This window comes from Plectropomus leopardus, chromosome 12, assembly GCF_026936395.1.
Source record: "Plectropomus leopardus strain MGB_pleo_1.0 chromosome 12, ASM2693639v1, whole genome shotgun sequence".
NCBI lineage: Eukaryota > Metazoa > Chordata > Actinopteri > Perciformes > Serranidae > Plectropomus > Plectropomus leopardus.
Window position 1 is genome coordinate 15,008,192 of NC_142187.1, and position 23,653 is coordinate 15,031,844.

The window sequence follows — 23,653 nt, forward strand, 5'->3', positions numbered from 1 at the left end:
CACTACTCTTGTACTGTTTGCAGTGACCCAATCACACTTTTTTATAAGACCAACACACAAATAAATAACTTTTTTTTTATTTAAAAAAAAAGGCCAACAGCATTACATATTAAATTAAAATACAAAACATACTGTATTTACAAGTATTTCTTTTTTAAAAAAAACAAAAAACAAAAACTTTTCTTTATATGGATTTCACTATCTCTTTTAGACATGACACCACTTTAGTTTAAAATTCTAGTCTTTGGTCCCTGTCTTGGCACCCTTCACACAACAGGTGCTCATTGAATATCTAGTGATGAGACATCCCCTGTCTCCAGCTTTGGCGTGGGGGAAGGCCTCCCTGACACTGATCACACTGTTCTCTTTCATAGCAGTCCATCGCCTGCTCTGCTCTTCTTGGTAGCTTTGCAGGAAACTGCTGGAAAAACTGCTCAGTGAACTGCATTGTTGCGGTCACTGCTGTTCAGACAAGATCAGATTATTGTATTGTCAGTGGGAGTAGCGCTCCCATGCAGAGACAAAAGACTTGAAGTCAGTGTCTTGTGAGAAGCCTGTTTTGGCTTCTTCTAAATTCGGCAGTGACTAGAAGGCACTTGGAAAAATGCAGTCTTCTTCCAATGCAAAGTCATGATCTAATATGCAAAGCTGCTGCCTCTGAAACTATTGAGGATTTTTAGTTTGTAGTGTTACAGAAGGAAAATCAAAATACACAGAATAAAATTTACTCACTGACATTGATTTTGAAGACGCTACACTTTCTCATTGGAACAGGCATGACGAGCTTGAAATTCAAGATTGGGATCACAGATTCATCTTCTAATTATTTTTTCATAATTATTTGAGGTATCTGGACAGGCAGGTGGTGTTGAAAGAGTTGAAAACAACTTCCAACTTGGATGGTGGAGGCAGACGGCGGGAGGCAGCAGCAGCGTTATTTTGACTTTGGCTTCTTCTTGTTGCTGCTTAAAGAGTCTGCAGCTTCCACAGACTGCAGGAAGAAAGAGAGAAGTGTTCAGACAAATCACATCACATTTCATAACTGACTGCTTGACTGAAGCAAAGATCACGATTAATCCAAACATTTCAAAGGTAGTTTTAAATATTCTTTAAAGGAATACTTGGAGCCCCAAATTAGTGTTTTTGTATATCAATTACTCACTTACTTACATTTTGTGATTACATTTCTTTTTCTGTCATGCCTCCAGTGAACAAAGAATACAAAGATGGAGAAAATTCCTGAATAAAAGTAAAAGGGGTTCACATTTAACAACAGCAAAACATCTGTTAACAAACTTTCACACAACTCATGCAGTCCTCTTTAAGTCTTACTCATCAGGTCGTACACTCGATACTTCAAAAACACACAGCACTTTCCGAAAAAGAGCTGAACTATAAGTAAAACTTATCTGTGCTCTTTTCAAAGCCAGACTTCACTGACAACAGTCATTTTACATAGCTAAAAAGGAAGTTGGCCTACCACTAACCCAGAAAGTTTATTTTTGTTATTGTGTGACCTTGATGTTTTAAAGGGTTACTCCGGATTCACCAAAATCACGACTGATCGAGGCAGCAGTAGACCTGCAGTGTTCAGCGAGGTAAAATTACTGCTTTTGTTAATGGAATCTGGCTTTGAAGAGAACATAGATACGTTTCAGTTTTCGTTCAGTTTGAAAAATGGTACAGTTTTAGCAAAAATGCATGTGTTTGGGAAGTATTGAGCATATGACTGAATAAGTGAGACTTTGATTATTTCATGTGAGTTGTGTGAGAGGTTGTATTTTCTCCCTTACCGAATATTTTGGTCACCAGAGTCGAGAGAAAAAGTTTTCTTCGGGAATGCATCGTACCACAGAATGAGTAACTGATATACAAACAGTGATTTGGGGGTGACGTTTTCCTTTGAGTTGATTTTATCATAGCTTTCTTCAAATGAATGAACTGCTGAGTCATGTTTAAAAATGACCTAAATGAGGAATGATATTTTTCTGTAGATAACTGTCACGTTATGCTAACCTGCTTTCTCTTTCTGGTGACTCTAAAGAAGTCCTCCATACGAGTCTGCCTGCAATGTCCTGCTGCCCTCTCCTTTTCCCTCTCCTCCCTCCGACCTTCCCGCATCTGCCGGAACTTCTCCATTCGGCGACGGATTCTGTCCTCCCTAAAAACATATTACCATGTATACATTCATACCTGTCTTTAACAGAGACAGGGAGCATGTGAATAAAAGCTGGGCTGAGGCAAAAAAGCACATACTTAACATATTTGACGTGACAGAGGAACCGAACCAGGGCTTCTTCGTCTGGCTCCTTCCAGGTGAGTTCAGGATCTGATGTCTGTGGTGCATTCAAGAATATCGTCCGTGCTTCTTTGTACTTCCAGAATTGCGGCACAGGGTGCGTCTGAAGGGCAGCAGATACCACTGTCTTATCAGATCTTACAAGCAATGTGCTTCATGCAAAACATAGACCACTGGTTGTACATCTAGTACCACTCTGTTGACGTGCAGAACCACATTTTCAATCGTGCGGTGCTGCTGGATCAACGTCAGAGCTCTCTTAGGACCCAAACCGGCTATCTTGTCGCAGTAGTCGCAGCCCAGCAAAATACACAGGTCAACAAACTGGTGGAAGAAAATTGCAAAAGAAGGAAAGTTTGAGGACTTATTTATAGTATTTTTTGAAAGATGCACTACAATTTATAATATTCTACATTTTCACAGACTTCTTTTTAGTTTCAGTCTCACCTCTTTGTGACTAATTTGGAGTTTCTCCAACAGCTTTGGCAAAGAATATTCAGTGACTTCACTGTAAAGAGGAAGCCAAAGAGATTAGATCATTAGATTAGTTTCAAAACCTTCCAGTTTCTCATACAGTTAACGTCATGGATTGGATTTTTGAAGAAAAAAAGTGACATGAAAGAATTACTGTTGGTGGTGTGGATGCATGAACATGATTTGAGATCAGGTCATTGGAGATCAGCCAGCCAGTAGCTTGTCAGACAGAAATTAGCAGCAGCAGACAGATTTCAAGCAACAGCACAACACGAAATAAAGATGAAACAATCGAAAACATCTTTAGTGTATTTCCAGTGTTTGACCTCACTACATGGTACGAAAGGAAACATAGAGGCTCCCTTGTAAAGGAATTTCCTCATACAATGGACTGCATGCAGCTCATTTTTGTCTCAATGAAATATAAAGCATCTTGTTAAAGGGACAGTTCACCCCAACATCAAAAACACCTACATAAAAAAACATGTTTTTCAAACTGAATTTTTTGGCACTTGAGCACTACAGACCAAGTGAAGTGGCATCTAGTTCTTTTACACTGGAGAGAAGGCAGATATCTCTACAGCCGATATCTCCAACACTCTGCAACTCACCCCAAAACAATCTGGAGTGATAAATAGCTCTACACGTAAGAGGAAAATGTGTATTTTTTGATGATTTGGGTGTGAGCTGTCTCTTTAAACCCACCTTAAAAAAAAGATATAATAAATGCACTGCTTTTCTCTAAAGTCTTAGACATCAGAGGTTCTGAAGAGTACTTAAATGCACCGGCCCCAGAAAACTATAGAAGAAGAAAATGCATCAAAAATGCATCCAAGCATAAAAACCATGCCGGGCAAATGCATTGAACAAAGTAAATATCTAATGGTATACTATGGAGCATGAATATTAATTAAAACAAATGGATTAAAACATAAGAAAACTCCAGTACAACCCTTTCAGCAAAACATAGATTGCACACTTGTCACCTGTCCCTCTTGGCGTTCAGCTGGCGAATGAGAGTAGTGGCTCCAAACGGCAGAGTGTCCATGTCCTCTGATGCCACAGCGTCCGCAGTGCCTGCTTTCACCAGCTGGGCGCACAGAGCCTCAGCATCTCCTGTAGCCTGGAGCCCCAGAAAGAGAGGGAAATATATATGAATGAAGTGAATGTTCAATAATATGAATAGAAAACAAAGAAACACTCAAAGTCTCCAAATAAAATGTATGATCAAAGTTGAGATGGAGGTCAGACCATTATGTATGTGCATATGTATGTATGTATGTATGTATGTGTGCATATGTGATATGTGTATATACTTTCTTATTTATTTATTTTCTCCCTTTTCTCCCTCAATTAGTTGTGACTGAATTATGTTTATATGCATTGACTTGTACATAGCACACCATTATTTTTATCTGTTTGTTTCCCCGAATATATAGGTATATGCATCATTTACTCCATGTACAGTTTATCTATTTTCACTTATTTTGATTTATTCAAAGTCAATATTTGAATGAATTCCAATGTATATAATGTATATGTGGCTGCATAACTGAATGGATGAGCTATGTAAATCTAATTTCATATAAAATGTTATGGCACTTTCATATAAATTGTTACCTGCAAATTGAATAAAAAAAAAAACAGAAAACACAATATAAACTTGGTTACATAATGTTTAGCAGGTCATACCTGGATGACGGGTACACCAAGAAGCTTCAGGAGCTGGACACAATCTTGGGTCTGGAGGGATGCTACATGGAGAACAAATGAGTCAAGATTCACATGAGAAGATTTAATATTCAAATAATATTCTCAGTGTATATTTCTCTAAAAATGACGAATTCTATAACTTCAAAACCTGTCCTTGTGGTTATCAGTCTGTGCAGACGTACCTGTGCCTGTGCGGTTGGTGGACCTCCAACCTGCTGCCTCAGCTCGCTTCTCCAGCTGCAGGAAAAACAGGAGCTTGAGGTGGGAGTCACCTGTATCACACTACAGGTGTTACCTGTGTCTATTGTATCACACTACCGCGGTTATGAGCACAGTGGGGAAGCATTCAGATTAGTTTCTCTCTGACCTGTGATTGTCATACACACACCAGCAGGATGTCTTCAGTGTCAAGTTGAATCAAAAGATATACAAGTGTCACTTACAACAGCTGTTTTTTCACCTGGAGGCTTCCCGTCAAACACAAAGACAGGCTTTATGTCATGCTCCAAGAGGGTGAGCGTGCGGAAGAAGAGACCTGTCAGGGGGCTACGGAGAAGATATACAAGACATTTAACACAAACACACCAGCCACAGGGTAGAAAACCCCATGAATTGTCAAACAAAATCTTTTAATTGCTGCTGAGACTGTGGCAGAGGGGCTCATGCAAATGAGATGTTAAAGATATTAGAAACACTATAATTCAGTCCAATACATCACACACTATGAACACCCTCAAAAAGCACACATTAAGTCACACATTAACAACTTTAGGCAAAGTTATTGCAGGGCTATTACACCAGCCTGCCTTGCATCTTTCAGGTGTTAGTAAATTTCTGGGCATTCAATGAACTGGGATGGAAATGGGGAATTAATATATGTCATTTATTAGTAGAAAAAAATGGAAGTACATGTGAAAAACTGTTGTTCCACTTCGGCAAGACAGAATGGCTTATTAAGGTCATTAAGGAGCTCACCTTAGGGTAGGCGTCGCTGCACGGAACTGGTTCACAACAATAGACGTATCCAGTGCGATGACTTTTCCTGTGGGGTGTAACACAGCACCAGCATCATCAGTATCATATACTACAATTTCCATGCGCTGGAAAATAATTGGCTTTTCTTTCATATCCACTTTTTCCCTAAGGTCAAATTTTACTGATTATATGTATTCAAATACAGTACTTAAAGTTGCTCCTATAAAGTACTGGTTAGGCCTGTGCGATATGCAAAAAAAAAAAAAAAAAAAATATATATATATATATATATATGTGTGTGTGTGTGTGTGTGTGTGTACGATTGGAGTCTATACCAAACAAGCACATTCACTTACATCTGGAATATGATTTGTAGGGCGAGGCATCTCTGTAGCACCACAATCTTTTATTTATAATGAATGACATGTTATGACTCATTATATCTTCGTCACAAAATTTCAGCTGCCGCCATTTAGATATTGCACTTGGCCATGTTGCAATTTCAATAATATTTCAATTAACTGTGCAGCCCTAGCACTGTTACTTCTTTGTTACACATTCATTCCACTATATTTTAGAGGGAAATATTCATGTGTAAGTGTCTGTCCATGACATGAATAATATGCAAATAATGCCACTGTGCTTGATTTACATAGCAGCAGTTTGATAGTCAGTGGAGATTACCTGTACTGAAGGTATTGAAAAGAGCTTGAATTACCATCAAATGTTTTATAAGCAGTATTAGTTAGACCAGTTAACATACGCTGTAATCAAATACTCTTAACAGGTTATTGTGAAAAAACAATCAGCAAGTACTTTTGTTTAGTGTCAGTACTTATGCAGTGGTGGTATTCATATCCATTACTTGAATAAAAATAGTAATATAACAAGGTGAGGAACTAAGCAAACACTTAAAACAAATTGGTCCCTTCTTAAACAAAATGCAAGGCTTTGCCTTCTAAAACTGGCACAGGGATTTGGGTTTCAAAGGGTATTTAAAATAAACATAAAACCATTGAGATTTGTATGTCCCTTCCCTGAGGAAGAATAAAAAACACAAGTCCCTCACCAGCCCCCCCCCCATATGACTATACGCAGTCATATCAAAGCCTTAATCATGAATAAATATTAACGTTAATATTTATTCATGATTTTAATATGTAGACTGTCATGTTTCAGTAAATTAACGTAAGTGTTACTTTTTAGTTTATTTGTCTTTAAGTGTTAGTAACAGTTGTAACGTTAACATTACAGCGAGCTAAGCTACCTAGTCGTCAGGTGACTGTATGCTAACGTTAGCTTTTAGCAATCGCCATTTGTTATGAAAAATATTAAAAATTTAAATGCTAGAAGAAATACACAGATGCAAGATGAGGTATGTTACCCGAGTAGTCACTGATATCCTTGAGGGAAATGGCACCTGGAGCACCGAGGCGGATCAAATCCGCCAGTTTGGTGATCCCCATTGTGTTTTAAAGCACCACCGCTCCTCTGTTTACTTCCGGTCAAAGACCATAAAAAAATGTTAAGGTCGAGTTTGATCCAAATTAGCGTTGACAGCCGTCTGTAGAGGATCTTTAGAAGTACAGGAGGACATGAGTTTTACCTAAATGACATCTCTCTAAAACGATGCCCAGTTAAAATTCCTGAAACTTCTTCCTGGTGTTGCATACCTGCTAATGGAGCAGTAGAGGTCAGCATTGCACAGAAACAGCCTCAAAGAAATCAACATCCATCATTTATTACAGCAAAAATATTAACAAACAATGAATGTATTCATATATTACAAAGAAATTAAAACATTTAACTTAAATCTCCAGCTTTAAGTAATAAGTTCAGTGCTTAACAGAAAAAAAATGTTACTGCAACGTTTGTTGATGCTTTGTATTATATGTAATAAATACACCTCCATGAGATACATTTCATTCTTTAAAAATAATGACATCAATATTTTATATACATAGCCATCTATTACACATGACCATACAGACAGTAGCTCTAAGTTTTTTATCACACAGCATGAAGAATAAAACCACGTAGTCCATGCTTTTAGTCTTGTGTGGAAAAACATGAGAGGTCAAATTCTCTGGAAAAACAAGCTTCAACTGTAGAAACAGCATGGGAGAACATTATCACTGCACAGATAATACCCTTGGTACCCTACCCTTGTTATTGTTGACACTTCATCCAGCTCATAACATAATCTATTGGCATGTGTCTGCCAAAGATAAAAAAAAAAACAACTTTAAGTACAAACTACAACATTTACAACAATATTCTATTCAAGCAGTGTATACAAATGTTTTGGGTAATGCTCAAACAGAAACAAAGGGCATTCAGGGTAAATGTTATGGCATCTCTAGATTTAGTAATCTCACATTGACACTTTAAGAATGGTAGTTTTTGACAAAACTGATGAACCTCACTGTCAAACAGACACATCAGTTTTGAGGCTTGGTCCTGTAACTGAATCTCCAGCTCTGGGCTTTGTTCCCAAAACATGTATCGCATATTAATTAAGTAAATCCTTGTTTCCTCTCAAATCATTCACCCTCTAATGCTAAAAAGTCACAATAGTTGTTTTTTTCACAGTAGTTGTTTTTTTTACTCTCACAGGGATGAATAATGTTAAGCATTAGTGTAAAATCTGTTGTTTGGGTGCAAAGGATCTATCAAGCCTTAAAGGTGCAATCAGAAATATTTTCCAAAGTAATATATCAGAAAAGGTTGGCAATTTTTGCTGATTGATGCTGGTTTATATATTCCATTTTATTTGTATCGTGTTCAGTTTCTTCTAAACATAACTGTGCATCAGTGCAGTATTTGAGAGGTGGAGAAAGCCTAAAACTTCTTCCCAACATACGAGCAAGCAAGCACACTCTGCCAGATGCAGCCCAAAAAGTTGTCCAAATATACTGTAAGCGACAATAACATTTAGAGAGCATATTGAGACCCGATGGAGCTGAAGAAACAGCCTGCTGTTGCTCTGAAAGTAGGTTGAGGGTGTGTGTAGCTTTGCAAAACTTTAGCCAGGATGACATTTTTTTTCAAGTAAGCGACTCGTCGTTTAGCCAGTTCACCGGTGCACGGAGCACTTTTATCTGAAACAATCTGATGTTCGCTCTATCACATTGCGTCGGGAAGAGGTGAGTATCAGAAGTATCGGAACAGAAACTTTGTTTGCCACAAATCTTATTTTCTGCGATGATCCAAAATCCAGTGAAAAATCCCATAGGCTTTACGTTGATGGAAACATAGGGACACTAACTTCTGGGTCGGCCTACAAACAAAATGTTATTTCTGCAGCACTCTATTCAGAGTTGACATTATGTTTGTTGCACAGCAGCCAAGGTTGTAGCTCGTTTTAACCAAATGAGGTAAGTACCGTTTGTTGTTACTGCAAAATAGCAAACCTCGGCTCACCACTTCAAAGCAGTCGCTAACATTTTGCAAACATTGTCACTGTGCTTTGTCTTGCTAGTTGTTTGCCAGTTTACACTGGAGAGAAACATACAGATGAATCTGAGTGTAAAATATTCTGACTTTAGCTTTACCTCTGGTTCTAGTGGTGTTGAACCCCCCAGAAACAGTCAGATGTGAATGTCTGAATAACAGCCCATGTAAATTTTGGCAACATTGGGTGGATGTAACAAACATTAGTTTTGTAAACTTTGATTATGCCCCAAGTCTCATCTTGAAATTTGTAAGTGAAATCTTGACATAAAGTTTGCTGTAGATTCACAGGATTGTGATGGAGGACATTTGCCAATGTTGTTGTCGTTTCCTGTGGTTGCTTTTAGGCGAAGTAAAGGCTCTTATTGTATTTTAATAGTTGCACCTTTAACATGGACTTGCTTTGGCTTCCGGTGTTTTGGGAGACTCCTGTCCAATCTTAGCGACGGAACCAGATCCAGGTGTTGATAAGCCAGAATGCCACTGTGGCAGAATACAGGATCACCTCTCGCTTGGACCGTTCTTTGTTTTCTTCCTCCAGGAGCTGCAGACGCCGGTTCAACTTCACAATCTGGGTGGACACAATTTTTTTTTACACTTTAAAAAGGTGAAAACAGCAGTAGATTGCTTCTGTGTCAGACTCCTGACTGCTTCTCCAAACTGGAGGTGTGCCATCAAACATCTACTGTAGATAATAACTTAACTGCAAATAAATATCTCAGGCAACCACACTTCAAAAATCTGAACTATCCCTTTAAGTGACTGTATCAAAATAATCAATAGATATTAAGAATTTAATCTATTAAAGTCCGTCTTTCAAGAGATTTTCCTGACATTTGGAGTTTTTAAATGACGACATATCAAACAAACTTACACACAACTACATTCGCAAGATTTAAACAATACTGTTAATTTTAACGAACATTTTGACATGTTTTTTAGTGGCCTATGATGTGGTTAGTCCTTGTATTTGTTTACAGCCGAGTATCTAAAAATGCCAGTTGCATCTTATCACCGGCTGTGTGCTGCTCTGACAGCATCCTCTGTAAACAGACTGATACATCAGCCTGCTGTGTCAGCATGCCTTCAGCTGCACCCTTACAACTGTAAACTGTAAATCTAAAAATAGGAAAAAAAATACTAACAACAGGCCTAATATGCACACCAGAGCAGCTGAGAAGCATACGAATCACTTATCCGTGACACATGCTTTACCATTTAGTCCCGTGAGACATATTACTGTACCTGTCGTCGTAGTGACGAGGCGTCCACCAAGCCAGACTCATCAGGGTTTATATCCAGGGCCAAGTCCAAGTGTGTCCTGTGGAGATTAATATATCTCCATTTAGAATAATAATAACAGCAACATAATTATAATTAGTCCTGCTCAGTGACTTTCTGCATGGCTACTGAAAAGGAACTTTTTCCAAAACACATTCCAATAAAACAGTGTCTCCGTCTTACTTTATATAATCTTTCTCGACTGTTAACGTATTTGCACTGGTTTTCACCTCTTATATTACCACAGTATTACACCATTTGAAAATAAAAATAAACGGTGTTTTTGGCTCACGTAGATCAGAGGAGGAATGTTGTTAGTCGAGGCTTTGAAACAACATCAATTAATATTTTTCACTTTCATTGGCTGTAATCATTGGCTTCTTACTCTAATTTTATCAATTTTATTGGCAAATTGTTCAACTGGTCTTTATTATTTTATGTTAGTTTATTTTATTCTTACTTTTTTATGATTTTGATGATTTAATTGTTACTGCTCAGGTGATAATTTTAATTATCCTAATTTTTATTCCTACTTCTTCGCATACATTATTTATGTGTTTGTTTTAACTTTGTTTACTTATGTCTAATGTTGTATCTTTAGATTATCCACAAAGTGTTTGTGGCCCCAGCTTCCATGCTAGCTCACACACTGGACAGCACATTGTGCTTCCATCTGAAATGAAATGTGCTATAAAAATAAACTTTTGCTTGCTAATGGCCTCATAAGGTTACTTCACTAGTGTTAAATCTCGACACATCTCAAATTAGATCACCATTTTTATGTGCAATTCTTTACTAACTTTTAATCTTTTTTTCACATCAGCTGCTTTCTCGCTTACTCGATAAACTCCATAACTAACTCATTTCCTCATCTGAGGGGCTCTATCAAAGGTTACGGTTCTGTGGCAAGAGTTCATTTCCTAATTTCAGAAATTTCTAAGAAATTCACCACCATTTCTTTGTTCTGAGAAACTCTGTAAGTGGAGTGACTTCTGAGAACTACAGGAACAAAAGAAAAAGACATAACCTGCGGTGGCTTTCGTCCAGCACTTCAAGGACCTGCTGGTATGCCCGGCGTGTTGTTGACTGGATGTAAGACAGGAACCCCGCAGCTGTGAACAGGTTGATGTTTGCATCCTCAGGAGAACAGAGGGGGGGACACAACCGGACTGGGGGGGCACAAGGGGAAGGGGTTACACTGGCAGAGAGGCGAGTGGAGAGAAACAGTAAAGAAATAAGATATTTTTTAAACAAAGACTGAAGTAAGAACAGCAGATAACACATTTAGAATAAAAAGGCAGCAGCAGTGAAGCAGTGTTGCAATAAATATGTCAACTGTGGATGTGTGCTTACCTAATATCAACTCTGGAAAGCTGACTGCTGTGGCGTATGTTCTCACTCGCACTGCGTTCCCTTCGAGACCGACCATGGTAGTGGGCCTAAGAATGATACGAAGATTTTAAATTGTGCAAGGCTTACATGAAAAGTAAAAAGATGACAATAAGTCTGGTGTAAAATCGACAAAACATGATTTCAGATTTTAGAAAATTTCCACCGTTCATTTTTTTCCCCCACCAGATAACTTCCAAATCATCTGCTTCAGTTTTAAAGGCTTACACCTGTCTTTGCCTAATCTAATTATTACCCAAAATGTATTTTCATCTGTAATATTGGGCTTGCTCAAGATGAGCCAGGCATGTTCAGGATCCATTACGGGCAATCGCAGCACAATGCAAGCTGCTTAGCTCTCTGTCCAACTTGATCCTGACTTGCTCTTTTGTCATGCACACCAGGGCAACAATAACCCAATGAGTTGGGGGCCGACGTAGTTTTGAGAGCCAGGCATCACAGTTGCTCTCCACCTACTTCGATATCCAGTGCATGATGGGAAATGCCTGGCGTTCGCCTGATCAAAGAGCTGATTGGCTCTTAACTTTGACCACAAACACCACGTTTTGTTGAAAATCCTGATTTTCTGCATAATTGTAATATTTAACACTAGATAGTAGGCTATTACTCATATGTTGTCCAATGTAGGTTTAATCTGTAAACAAATATATCTTGTGTGGTTGAGGATAATACCAATACATGGTCTGCAAACTACAGCTAGCCTACAGATGGATCTAGCAGAGTGTAAATATTTCAGTAGCTTCCTGTATTTTCTTTGAATGCTGTTGTAAACTGTCTGACTTTACTGCAGTTTTTTTCTCAGTCCCTTGCTGCTGCCGCCTGAACTCGTCTACTTTTCCAGCAGGGCAGAGCTCATCTCGAACAAGCCTATTTTCATCAATAAACTAACAGCTAATGATTGAAATTGCAAAAGTATTATTGTGGATGTACACAAAGAAAAGTTTAGTAAATTAAGATAATTTATTGTAATGAAAATTTTAAAAAAGGACACAGGATGAAAGCCTTGATTCGACTGTTACCGCCTGGCTGGGATTGCTCTGTGAAGTTTGTTCAGTTTCCAGGGAATCCAGTGGCTGTTCTGTGAGGGTGAGGACACGCGGTGGGGCCTTCATGTTCAGAAGGTCCACAGGAGGAACGGACTGAATCAGGTCCAAGTCTCGGGGACGAGAAAACTGAGCATCCCCATCATCACCTGTGAAGGAAGTGGGACATTAATGTATACAGTGTGTTGACGTTTGTGCAATTTCAGCTTTCTATGAACCATTTTGTGTATGTGCAGGATATTTGCAGCCATGTATCCTGTCTGCTGCCCTCACCTGCTACGATGATCCTCTCTGGCACCTGCATCAGGGTTGCGTGAATAGGCAGGGGTTCCTGAAGTGTCAGAGATCCAGTTTGGTTCCCTGAAGCCACCTTGAGGGTCTCCGGGATTCGCATGCGCTGGCTGATGCCTTCTGTGTACTCCAACTCATAATGGATGCGGTTCATCTCAGCCACCTCTGCAGAGGGGGAGGTGAAGGTTGGCCCACTCATCCAGCCTGTAGACACATCAAATGAAAGGAAATGGAAAAACAATTACAATGCACAACAGATAAAAGACTGCCGTGCACGTTAGACTGTGAACATTTAGGCTACACTTCAGATAACACAGATACAGGTGTGAAGCACATCATAGGTGTGATTATAGGCCTGAATGGTTGTCTGCCTCTATGAGCTTGTTTACATCTGGTATCAGCATGTTTTCAGTTATCAAAACGCAAGTGGACAGCAGAGTCACATCACCGTTCATACCTGAGCCTATCATGTGACTCCAGTAACTGCCCTGTGTGCAGTTATTACACCCACACTTTTGCTAGCTGCTCTGTAACATGTTTGCAACTCATGTTAGCAATTGTGTCAGTGCAGCTAGCGATATCGCTATAAGCAGAAATCAGAACATCTTCTTCCACAGGACAAAACGAGGGATGGTCATGCAACACTATCCAACTTGACATAAACTGTGCAAGTAACAGAGCATAAGCACGTTGTCACTAAATCAACTACCATGTCCTGCATGTAAAGATAGACAGGTTTTCCATTGACAGCTGTGACAGCAAATCTGAGCAAATCACTCAGTGGGACTGGTGACCATTTACATTTAGTGCTATCCAGTTGTGATCAGATCATCCAAAACGCATGTTCATGCCCCCCCAGTATCAGCTAGGATAGGCTCCAGTCCTCCCGCGACCCTTAACCTCAAAGTCTGTGTGTTTTGCACATGTAGGACAAGTGGTGGGGCCTTTGTATATCTGTGCCCAGGGACCCATCATGGTGGCACATGTTCAGTAAAGACATCCAAGCTCATAACAGTATGTATGTAATTGCACTGGATGCTTGTCAGTAGTCGGTCTGCAATGTCATCCTAGTTTTGCAATTATAGTTGAAAGCAATGTCATTATACCTAATTTAAAATTACAAATATAATGAAATTAGTCCTTACGAGGAATATTACCAAAAATATGTCTAGGGTGTGAAACGGCATGTCCCGCAGAGGAACCCACCGATAGGATGGAGGGTAGGGGGGGTACCAGCCAAAGCTAACAAATAATAAATTAAACATTTCACGTTGTGTTGCATTGAATTACATAACACTGACATGAGGTGTAGCTGTTGTTGAAACATGGCTTCAATGTCACTGAAAGAAAATCCACAAAAGACGCCATGTCTAGCATGAAGCTAATATATAGCTAATGTTACTGGTATGTTTAGCATTAGCTAATGTCATCTTTATCAAAACATGTTAGCTAGGCAGTGCGTTACAACCGCCGGCTTTCCGCAGTAACAGGCTGGCTAACCGCAAATATCTATGATTTCACTTGACTTCAGCGTCCATGACTACTTACCGTTTTGGTTTTAGCGCCGGGGTTTAAATGTCATGTGTCAAAATGCTGTATGTCGTGTATATTCACTGCATCAACCGGGACGGACGACGGGTGCAACCGAAAGACACACCGCTTCAAGCTGGTGTGTGTGAGGAGTCGCTGAATAAACACCCCGTACGTCCGCCGGGGCGGGGCCTATGAGCTTACGGGGCCAGTACAACCGAGCCGCGGCAGCAGGCAGCACCAGGTTAGAAAACGAGCGCACACAATTATCACACTCAAAGTAGTTGGTTCACATATGTTTATGTAATTGGCCTAATTAATTATTTAGATTTGATTGTCATTAAAACAGAAATCTATTAGTATATCCCCCCCCCCCACACACACACACACATACACACATCATTCTGAAAGGTCAGTTTTTTTCAAACCAACATGGCTCAGTTCAAAAATGTGTTTCAAAATGAAACTCCTCATCTCTCCTCTGATCCTCTGACATGATTTTGACATCGTGTTATTTGAAAACACTACACTACAAACAGAGAGAGAAGTCTCATCTGTCACTGGATTTAAATTATTGCCTCTGACTGCACTGAATGCAGAAAAATAAAAAAGTGTCCATGTCCTAACCTCTGTTATTTAAGGAGTGTATAAAAATAAGAAAGGCCTTTTACAGAGAAATGTGTAGCTTTGTGTCGTACATTTCATATATATATATATATATATATATATATATATATATATATATATAAACAATATATGGTGACACATGACTGTACCTATACCTAGGTACCTATATGCCTGTAGTCTACAGCATCTACATGCACGTTAATAACTCAAAAGAGCTTAGAAATACAACTCCCACAATTCCCCCTTCTTCAAACCCACTACGCATGCGTCCTCCGGCTGGGCCATTATTTTGTCCTCCTCAAGCTTCAAATGAACAACAGGCTAAGCGTTCCTTGAAATGAATTAAATATTAATAGACGGAAGGAGAGTTTTATCTTTTTGTTTATCACCGCCGACTTAAATGGCGTCCCTCGGTCAGTAGCTCGTTGTGTCGCCGGGCTCTTCAGTCCTCCGTTGGACTCGGAGGCCGAAAACAGAGAGCGGAGTGACAGCCCCGTTAAAGCCAGCAGATTGGGTGTTTATCTAGTTGGCTAGCCACCTAGCTAGCTTCCTAGACAGCTAGGAGGGGAGGAAAAAAGCCCGAAAGGACCATTTGATCACCTCGGAAAGAGAGAGCTGTGGCCGTCCCTGTCCTTTCCAACCGGCAGAGGGGATGGCACACCTTCGAGACATGCAAAACCAGGTACAGAAATCATCTTTTCACCACCAACTGTCACCTCCCCTCCTCTTGCTCAAGGCGAGGCGAACCCCCATGACTGTTTCCATGAATAGGTGGGTGGGGGTCTTAGCCATTAACACAACGTGATCAAATCTATATACACACATTTAAATTCTGTTATATTTCATGTCCTTGCTAATGTCAGTATCAGGTGAAACAATGAAAAAAATGACAAAAACATGTAATCAGAAACATGACATTACATGACACTTTTCAGTAATATTGTCAAAGCCTCCATTCTTTTAGACAAGCAGTTGTCACATATTGTAGATACTAAAATATTTGAATTTCAGTGACTTCATAAAGTGCCTCCTTCTCAAGTTATCATTCATTTCCTGCTGTTAGGAAGAGAGACAACCAGTGAACTTTCAAGCCTCTTGTATTACAGCACAGTGAAAAAGTCTTCGGCCACCAAAGATTTGTACTTTTAGCAAAGTTCTAATGAGGATATTTATGTATTTATTTCTCTGTGTCTTTATTAAGATACAAAGAATACAGAGAACATGTACATTATCACACTAAAAAATCCAGAATAAAATGGCTTCTTCAGACTAAAGTCAGTATTTAGTGTGAAACATGGAATCGTACAACCGGAACAAAAGGGAATGTGACAACCAGTATTGAGCTTTGGACATGTCTTTAATGCGACTTGGTGTAAATATACCAGAAGTTTAATATGGTAAATGTCATATTGTCTGCCCAATAGAGTTCAGGACATGTTAAGTGGAAAGACAGGTCACACTAAATACTTACAACTTTAGCCTTTTGAAGTTTTGTATTAATGACAAAGTTTAAGATGGCCTAAGACTTATGCACAGTACTGTGGATACTATAATATTTGAATCTTGATGACTTCTTAAAATGCCTCCTACACAAATCATCACTAATTTCCTGCTGTTATGAATGCTGTTATGTTACGAGAGACAACCACTGAACTTTCAAGCTCCTTGAATTACACACTGGCACAAAGTTCAATCTAGAGTCCAGGTAATTACGTGGGCCGTGACTGAATAGATATGTATCAGCACAGATAAGAAAGGTTAATCATCTTCTTTTCCATTCGAGCAGTGCACGAGAATATTTCATATGCCAACAGATAGATGCAACTTCTCCTGTCACGTCTAATTAGCCTTTTTTAAAAGAGCATCCATGTGTGAAACAAGTCGTTTGCTCTTGTGCTGTTCAAGTGCTTGGCAAGGGATACACACACATCATGACATACACTCGATAATTTAGTGCTTTTTTTGCTGTCACTGGACCAGAATACCCGGTTGGACCCGGAGGAGTACTTCACCAAGCAGGAGCGTATTGGGAAGGGGTCCTTCGGAGAGGTCTACAAAGGTATCAACAACCGCACAAAGGAGGTGGTGGCGATTAAAATTATAGATCTGGAGGAGGCGGAGGACGAGATTGAAGACATTCAGCAGGAGATCACAGTGCTGAGCCAGTGTGATAGCCCTTTTGTTACCAAGTATTTTGGATCATACCTGAAGGTGAGATGATGACGCAGATCATGAAGTCGTACATACACTTTATTTACAGTTATCAACATGAGTGCTCAGAGACATAAACACCAATGCCATACAGGAACATGAAAAGCATGACTTTTTAAGAGCTCGGCTGCGCGAAAACAATGTTACATTGTACGTTTCTTTGAACCATGGCTATGTTAAATTTGTATGTTTTATATGTACCATGTCAACGTATCTTAAGTACCATAGTTTAGTTCTGGTTACATGTATATGAGCTGATTTTGTCAGTGGGAGGTGGAAAGGATGGTCGATGGCGGACACCTACGTGAGACAGCTGCCAAGCTGCAGAGCACAGTTCAAGACTAGACGTTGGCAATATATATATATATATATTTTTTTTCAGCAAGATATTGGTAGTATTTCTAGTAGGGACTATGCCACCAAATCAATGTTTTTTTTCAGCAAGACTTCAGGGGCATCTTCAGCCCCAATTGTGCCACCAAAACTGTTTGGTTTTTTTGTTTTGTTTTTTGAGAAATCGGCAGCATATCCAGCAGTGATCGAGCCACTGAAACGGTTTTTTTAGCTACTCATTAGTAACATTTCCAGTGGCAACTGAGCCACCAAAACTGATTTTTTTAGTTAGACATCTTTGTCATTTCCAGACGTGATTGTGCCACCAAACTGTTGTGTTTTTAAGCAATACATCAGCAGCATTTCCAGCAGCTATTGAACCTCTAAAACTTTCTTTTACCAAAACATCTGCCACAATTCCAGCAGTGGTTGAGCCATCAAAACTGTTTTTTAGGGAGATATTTCGGCATTTCCAGTGACAATAGAGCCACTAAAACTGGGTGTCTTTTAGCAGCGTTTCAAGCGGTGACTGTGACACCAAAACCGAGAATTTTTTTTTTTTTAGAATTTTTTCTAACCATAACCAACTGATTTTTGTGCCTACACATCACAACATGTTAACCAGTTTTCAACATATCTGCTACATAATAACGTATAAATATTACATATCTATGAATTACAGAAACGTTTAATTACAACATTTATTCTTGTTTAGGTTGCTTTTAAATCTTAAACTTTAAACATCTTATATCAAGTGTTTTCTGTCCTCTCAGGGGACCAAGCTGTGGATTATCATGGAGTATTTAGGTGGAGGATCTGCTCTGGATCTGGTAAGAAGATTTATATTTTTATACAGCTTACAAAGTTTTACACAAATCTTAAGAAGTGGCACTTGAGGAACTAAACTTGACTCGTTTCTAGCTCTCTCTCCCAACCTACACCTTTTTCTGATTAATGTGTTCCTCCTCCTAGCTCCGTCCAGGGCCTCTTGAAGAGACTTACATTGCTACTATACTGAGGGAAATACTGAAGGGGCTGGAGTATCTGCACTCTGAAAGGAAGATCCACAGAGACATCAAAGGTAGACATCATGCAGTGAAGAATAAAAACCCTCGTTATTATTTAGCATCTTATAAATATAATTTTTATATCATTCTTCTGTGTTGGTCTGGTGCAATGCCAGATATTGTGCTATAACTCAGAGCTAATTTACAGCAGTATGGTGTACTGATTAGAGAATCTATTTACTGCTTTGATGAGGGAGCTGTCAGATAACAACATGTATATCCAGTCTTAACCAGATGCTGGACAGAAAAAAGTCTACACACTGAAATATGTCACCAATTTGTGTAAATGTATTAACGCCATCTGTTAAATCTCACAACATACTGTAGGTGTAAAATTTTATCCGTGCATGGAGCTAATTTTGCTCCTTTGCAGCTGATGTTGTGCTCATGTGCTCTTACATATTTGGGAATTAATTGGAGAATCACAAAAATAGCCAACGGCAGTGAATCAGGATGCAATGCAACCACTTTTGGCAATATGAGCCCTCAGTTTACATCCATAAAAAAGTGTTTGTTTTTACCACTGACAGGCTCAGGTTGTTATTCTAATTGTCTGACAACATTCGAGATAGACTTTGTTGTTTAAGAGTAAGATTTTTTTCTTTAACCAGAAACCTTGAATCACTATTACCAAACCCACCAGACTTTACTTAGATAATCATTAATTTCTTCATTGTTAAACACGTCGACAGGAACAAAATAAAACTCACAAAAAACATTGTGGTTCATCTTTCCAACATTCTAACAATCACAAGCCCTGATTTGATTTAAATAAACTCTCATTTCACTCAGTTAAATGTGAAAATATACTGACACTATGCATGCTAAAACTATAATTTATTTAAATAAACAATCTGAGCCTGTCAGTGACAAAAACAGGTCTTTGTGGTGGAAGTGCATTGATGGTGCATAAATGGGTGATTATGTTGCAGCTGTTTTTACCACTGCTGGCTGCAGCCCTCTCGCTCAGTGTTGTTCCCATTAGTCACTTAGATACAAAAACATATAAAAAAAAAACAAAAACTAACAAGTCAATATTTTAGAGATTACTCACTCTTTGTATTTTGACTGTCTTTCTTCCTCGGTCTCTTTCTCCCAGCTGCCAACGTGCTCTTGTCGGAGCAGGGCGACGTGAAGCTGGCAGATTTTGGGGTGGCGGGACAGCTGACAGATACCCAGATTAAGAGGAACACATTTGTCGGTACACCTTTCTGGATGGCTCCAGAGGTTATCAAACAGTCCGCCTACGACTTCAAGGTGAGGCCAGAGTCTGTGGAGCGGACAAGAGACACTGTGTGTTACTGCTTTGAGTCAACACTCTCTTTAGGTTTGTTTTACTTTTACTCCATGGAAGTCCATTTTCACCAGTGTGATGAAAAAAGAAATCCTGCTGGTTATAATGATGACAAACCTTTTCAAAATAAGGTGTTAGTGTCTCAGAATAATGAGAAACTCAAAATATTGATGTAGTTTAGCTTCTCATCATTGTAATATAATGTAATGACTTAATGTAGTTATTATTATGAGATACTAAACCATTATTTAGCGATGCTAAGCCTGAGGTATTATTTGGAGATACTAAGTAATTGTTTTGAGATAATAACCAATTACTTTAGATAAGTAATAATAAGTAATTTTTAAATACACATTACTAATATTCAGATAGTAATTCATTATTTTGAGATAGTAATTCAATACTTTGAGAACATTTTTCATTGCAAAGACTTAAAGGGGTTTTTTTCATCACACAGGCAGAAACTGGCTTGCAGACACTTGTGTTTTGTAATTGATTGAGGCCCTGATAAATAGACACTGCATGAATAAATTCAGCTCAGGAAGAACTACTTGATCCACATCATTTTAGGAAAGGGACTAGATTTTAACCCCTTGCAGATTTACCAGTGTCTGTATGAGAAGTTATCTCAGCTCACTAACTCTCATCACTCTCCCCTTCAGGCTGATATTTGGTCCCTGGGAATCACTGCCATTGAGCTGGCTAAAGGGGAACCTCCGAACTCTGACCTCCATCCCATGAGGGTCCTTTTCCTCATCCCGAAAAACACTCCACCCACACTTGAGGGACCCTACAGCAAGCCCTTCAAAGAGTTTGTGGAGGCTTGTCTAAATAAAGACCCTCGTTTTGTGAGTAAAACACCTGCAGCATCCATCAGCACTGAAGCAGAACTCAAATAGGATCAGACATGCTTGTTTGTGGTTAAATAAGATCAGAAATTTGGAAAAGAATTCCAAAGTGTCAGACTTTGATCATTTATCCTGAAAAATATGTTTTGATTGGATTAGCATGCCTTGTCCGTAAGAGGAATTATGATTTGTGCTGTGCTTTCTCAAACATTCAAAACCAATCCAAATCACATTCTTGTTTTGCACCAAAAATATGTTAATCTTAGTAATTTAATGGTGAGACGTACTCATTATTGAAGCGTCTTTCAGCATGTGTCAGCTAGATAACTGATCCCAGCTGATCCAGCTTCAGTCACTGAATGTTTATCTTGTTTTCTGCTTTTCTAACGTGTCTGCACAGAGGCCAACAGCCAAAGAGCTCCTAAAGCACAAGTTCATCACACGCTACACCAAGAAGACGGCCTATCTGACAGAGCTGATTGACCGCTACCGCCGCTGGAAGTCAGAGGGGCACGGGGAGGAATCCAGCTCTGACGACTCAGATATGTGAGCATGACAGGGGTGTAACAGTACGAAAAAAGTGATGGTTCGGTTCATACTCAGGTTTAGGGGTCACAGTTCGACACAGCAGTTTGGTACACATGAATAAACCATTAGAGCCCCAGGGGAACACAAATTCATACGCTTAGATTCTGCTATTTTCAAAGGATTTAGTTGAAACCACGTTGTTAAGTTACTGACATGTTAGAGAATTTCATAATGAACATGGTTTATCGACTAGAAGTTACCCACCAAGTTGTATCAGTAAAAATGTTTTATGTGTTGCCTACTTTAAAATTCCCATTTCGTCACGAATAAAAGACTTAGTGTGTGGGCATGCCTTCTCCTATTTCTGCTAATAGGAAACAGCTACACACACACACACACACACAGTTATAACACTTAAATTGTCCTCAATATATAAACATTTTCCCAAATCTCTCACATTTTTTAAATCTCTCTTTCTATCCTCTAAATTCTGTTTCCCATTTTTTTTCTTTCCATCCCTCCTTCAGGGATGCTGATGGTGATGTGGACACATGTCCCATGTGGACCTTCCCGACAGTCAGACCCAACTCTATGAACAAGTTACAGAAGGGCTACACACACACAGATTCAGAGGTAAGATGCACCCAGCACACAGACTCAAATCTTATGTTTTTGTTTGTTTGTTTTTTCCTGACACTGTTTTAACTCTTTCCAGTCAGGAGATTCGGTGAAAAGGCAACCCAAGTCACAATGCTTGTCTGCTTTGGTAACACCCATCTTCAGAGAGGTAGGCCGAACTGTTGGGGAATGGGGATTATATATATTGAGCACAGCACAAGAGCACACTTTAAACTAGTGTAGTTAACCCTGTCTAAAAAAAGTGGCTTTTTGAAACTCATCTTAATTTGGAACATATTTTTTGGTTACACAACAAACAACAGTTTTTTCTATTTGATATTTTTCTACCACAAGTTGAAGGAGAAGCGGAGGGCGAGCGGCGGTGGCGTAGGAGCCATTGAGGAGCTGGAAAACGCCTTCAACCTGGCCGAGGAGTCCTGTCCGGGCATCTCCGATCGCCTTGTCACACACATGATGGAGAGAGTGTGCAGGTGAGACGCTGACCCAGTATCACAACTATCCAGTGCAATGTTCATTATGCAGCAGAAAACATTCATTTATGAATCAACTGATTTTACGTCGTCTTTCCAGGTTTTCTTTAAATGGTAACACCACCCCGTCTTCGCGGTGAAACCCCAGCTGGATGTAACTTGATCCTGCTCCCTTTTTTGTCTCCCAGACCCACCCAACGCCTCAGATAAGGACCACAGAGACCCCTCCTCCTCCTCACCTCCACCCCTCATATCTTTGCACCCTTCCCAGTCCTGTCCCCCAAGAGATCTTTTAATTAGTTATAATTAAATATTTTTACAGTTTTTCTTTAAGAGCGGAGAGTATTTAAAACAAAAAAGCCATGACATTTAGAGCGTTGTGTATACCTGTTAGATTGAGAAGAAAAAAACTATAATAAAGTCTATGGAAAATGTCTCATCGTTTTGTTTGGTGTTACTGTTTGATTATCAGACATTTAATCTGTTCAGTGCGTTACAGCTCAGTGTGAGGCTGCACATTATACTGTAAAATCAGTGTTCCTGCAAATCTTTAAAAAAGTATTAAAAGGCCTTGAATTCTTTCATCTAAAAATGAGGCCTTAATTAGTATGAAAATGTCTTAAATAAATCTTTCAAAGGTCTGAAATACCAAGATGTGGGGAGTGGGGATTTCTGAATTTTCTTGACATTGCATTGTTAAATACTAAAATAATTGGTCACATTGTTTTTGAAAAAAAATACTGAATGCCTCTCACAGTAACTAAACATCTAGATTGTTTAGGTGTGTGTTGGTGTTCCTTCTGCGCAGTGATTGGGTTGGCGGATGCAGTTGACTGTAAAGAAAATAGTTCCTACATAAAACTGTTCACAATGTCTGTGGATTATCTTGAGTAACAGGGTCATGACTTCTAAAATGAGAAATTGCTGTTGAGTTTTCAACATTTTTTTGTTTTTTTGCCCTTTTGAGCACCACAAGCCAAGTTCTATTATATCTTAGAGAAGGCAGGCATCTCTACGGCCGATATCTCCAACACACAGCCACTTACAACAAAACAGTCTAAAATTACTACAGGTAACAGGAAACTACAGGTAAGAGGAAAATATGTGTTTTTGCTTTTGGGGTGAGCCGCCCTTTAAATGTATTTCCTTTATTAATTGTTGGATTAT

At 39.2% G+C, this 23,653-nt stretch overlaps 3 protein-coding genes across 3 annotated transcripts; 1 reads left to right on the forward strand and 2 right to left on the reverse strand.

The window, feature by feature from the left end:
* Nucleotides 1-61: 61 nt before the first annotated feature.
* LOC121951450 (putative flap endonuclease 1 homolog) lies at nt 62-7,133 on the reverse strand. The gene is made up of 11 exons (XM_042497778.2): nt 6,846-7,133; nt 5,462-5,528; nt 4,930-5,032; nt 4,669-4,723; nt 4,466-4,527; nt 3,760-3,896; nt 2,747-2,807; nt 2,492-2,623; nt 2,257-2,402; nt 2,017-2,161; nt 62-991 (listed from the first exon to the last, which is right to left on the reverse strand). The coding sequence occupies exons 1-11, from the start codon at nt 6,925-6,927 to the stop codon at nt 935-937; spliced, it is 1,047 nt and encodes a 348-aa protein (XP_042353712.2). The 5' UTR covers nt 6,928-7,133; the 3' UTR covers nt 62-934.
* Nucleotides 7,134-7,186: 53 nt separating this feature from the next.
* LOC121951906 (mitochondrial fission factor homolog A-like) lies at nt 7,187-14,641 on the reverse strand. The gene is made up of 7 exons (XM_042498397.2): nt 14,488-14,641; nt 12,922-13,143; nt 12,625-12,797; nt 11,549-11,634; nt 11,223-11,393; nt 10,160-10,235; nt 7,187-9,485 (listed from the first exon to the last, which is right to left on the reverse strand). The coding sequence occupies exons 2-7, from the start codon at nt 13,136-13,138 to the stop codon at nt 9,354-9,356; spliced, it is 855 nt and encodes a 284-aa protein (XP_042354331.1). The 5' UTR covers nt 13,139-13,143; nt 14,488-14,641; the 3' UTR covers nt 7,187-9,353.
* Nucleotides 14,642-15,361: 720 nt separating this feature from the next.
* Nucleotides 15,362-22,920, forward strand: stk25b (serine/threonine kinase 25b). Its single transcript, XM_042497526.2, has 11 exons — nt 15,362-15,778; nt 17,077-17,307; nt 18,414-18,470; nt 18,613-18,721; nt 19,807-19,964; nt 20,664-20,849; nt 21,250-21,395; nt 21,905-22,010; nt 22,093-22,164; nt 22,350-22,486; nt 22,587-22,920. Exons 1-11 carry the CDS (start codon nt 15,749-15,751, stop codon nt 22,624-22,626), a joined length of 1,272 nt encoding a protein of 423 aa, XP_042353460.1. The 5' UTR covers nt 15,362-15,748; the 3' UTR covers nt 22,627-22,920.
* Nucleotides 22,921-23,653: the final 733 nt, after the last annotated feature.

Coding starts and splice junctions, on each gene's coding strand:
- LOC121951450 (XM_042497778.2), bottom strand. CDS start 6,927: ATGGGGATCACCAAACTGGCGGATTTGATCCGCCTCGGTGCTCCAGGT. Junction 2,624..2,746: donor TCCAAATTAGTCACAAAGAG/GTGAGACTGAAA, acceptor TTCTTCCACCAG/TTTGTTGACCTGTGTATTTT. Junction 992..2,016: donor TCACCAGAAAGAGAAAGCAG/GTTAGCATAACG, acceptor TTCTTCCTGCAG/TCTGTGGAAGCTGCAGACTC.
- LOC121951906 (XM_042498397.2), bottom strand. CDS start 13,138: ATGAGTGGGCCAACCTTCACCTCCCCCTCTGCAGAGGTGGCTGAGATG. Junction 12,798..12,921: donor AGAGAGGATCATCGTAGCAG/GTGAGGGCAGCA, acceptor CTTCCTTCACAG/GTGATGATGGGGATGCTCAG. Junction 11,635..12,624: donor AGAGCAATCCCAGCCAGGCG/GTAACAGTCGAA, acceptor TATCATTCTTAG/GCCCACTACCATGGTCGGTC.
- stk25b (XM_042497526.2), top strand. CDS start 15,749: ATGGCACACCTTCGAGACATGCAAAACCAG. Junction 17,308..18,413: donor ATTTTGGATCATACCTGAAG/GTGAGATGATGA, acceptor CTGTCCTCTCAG/GGGACCAAGCTGTGGATTAT. Junction 20,850..21,249: donor TAAATAAAGACCCTCGTTTT/GTGAGTAAAACA, acceptor GTGTCTGCACAG/AGGCCAACAGCCAAAGAGCT.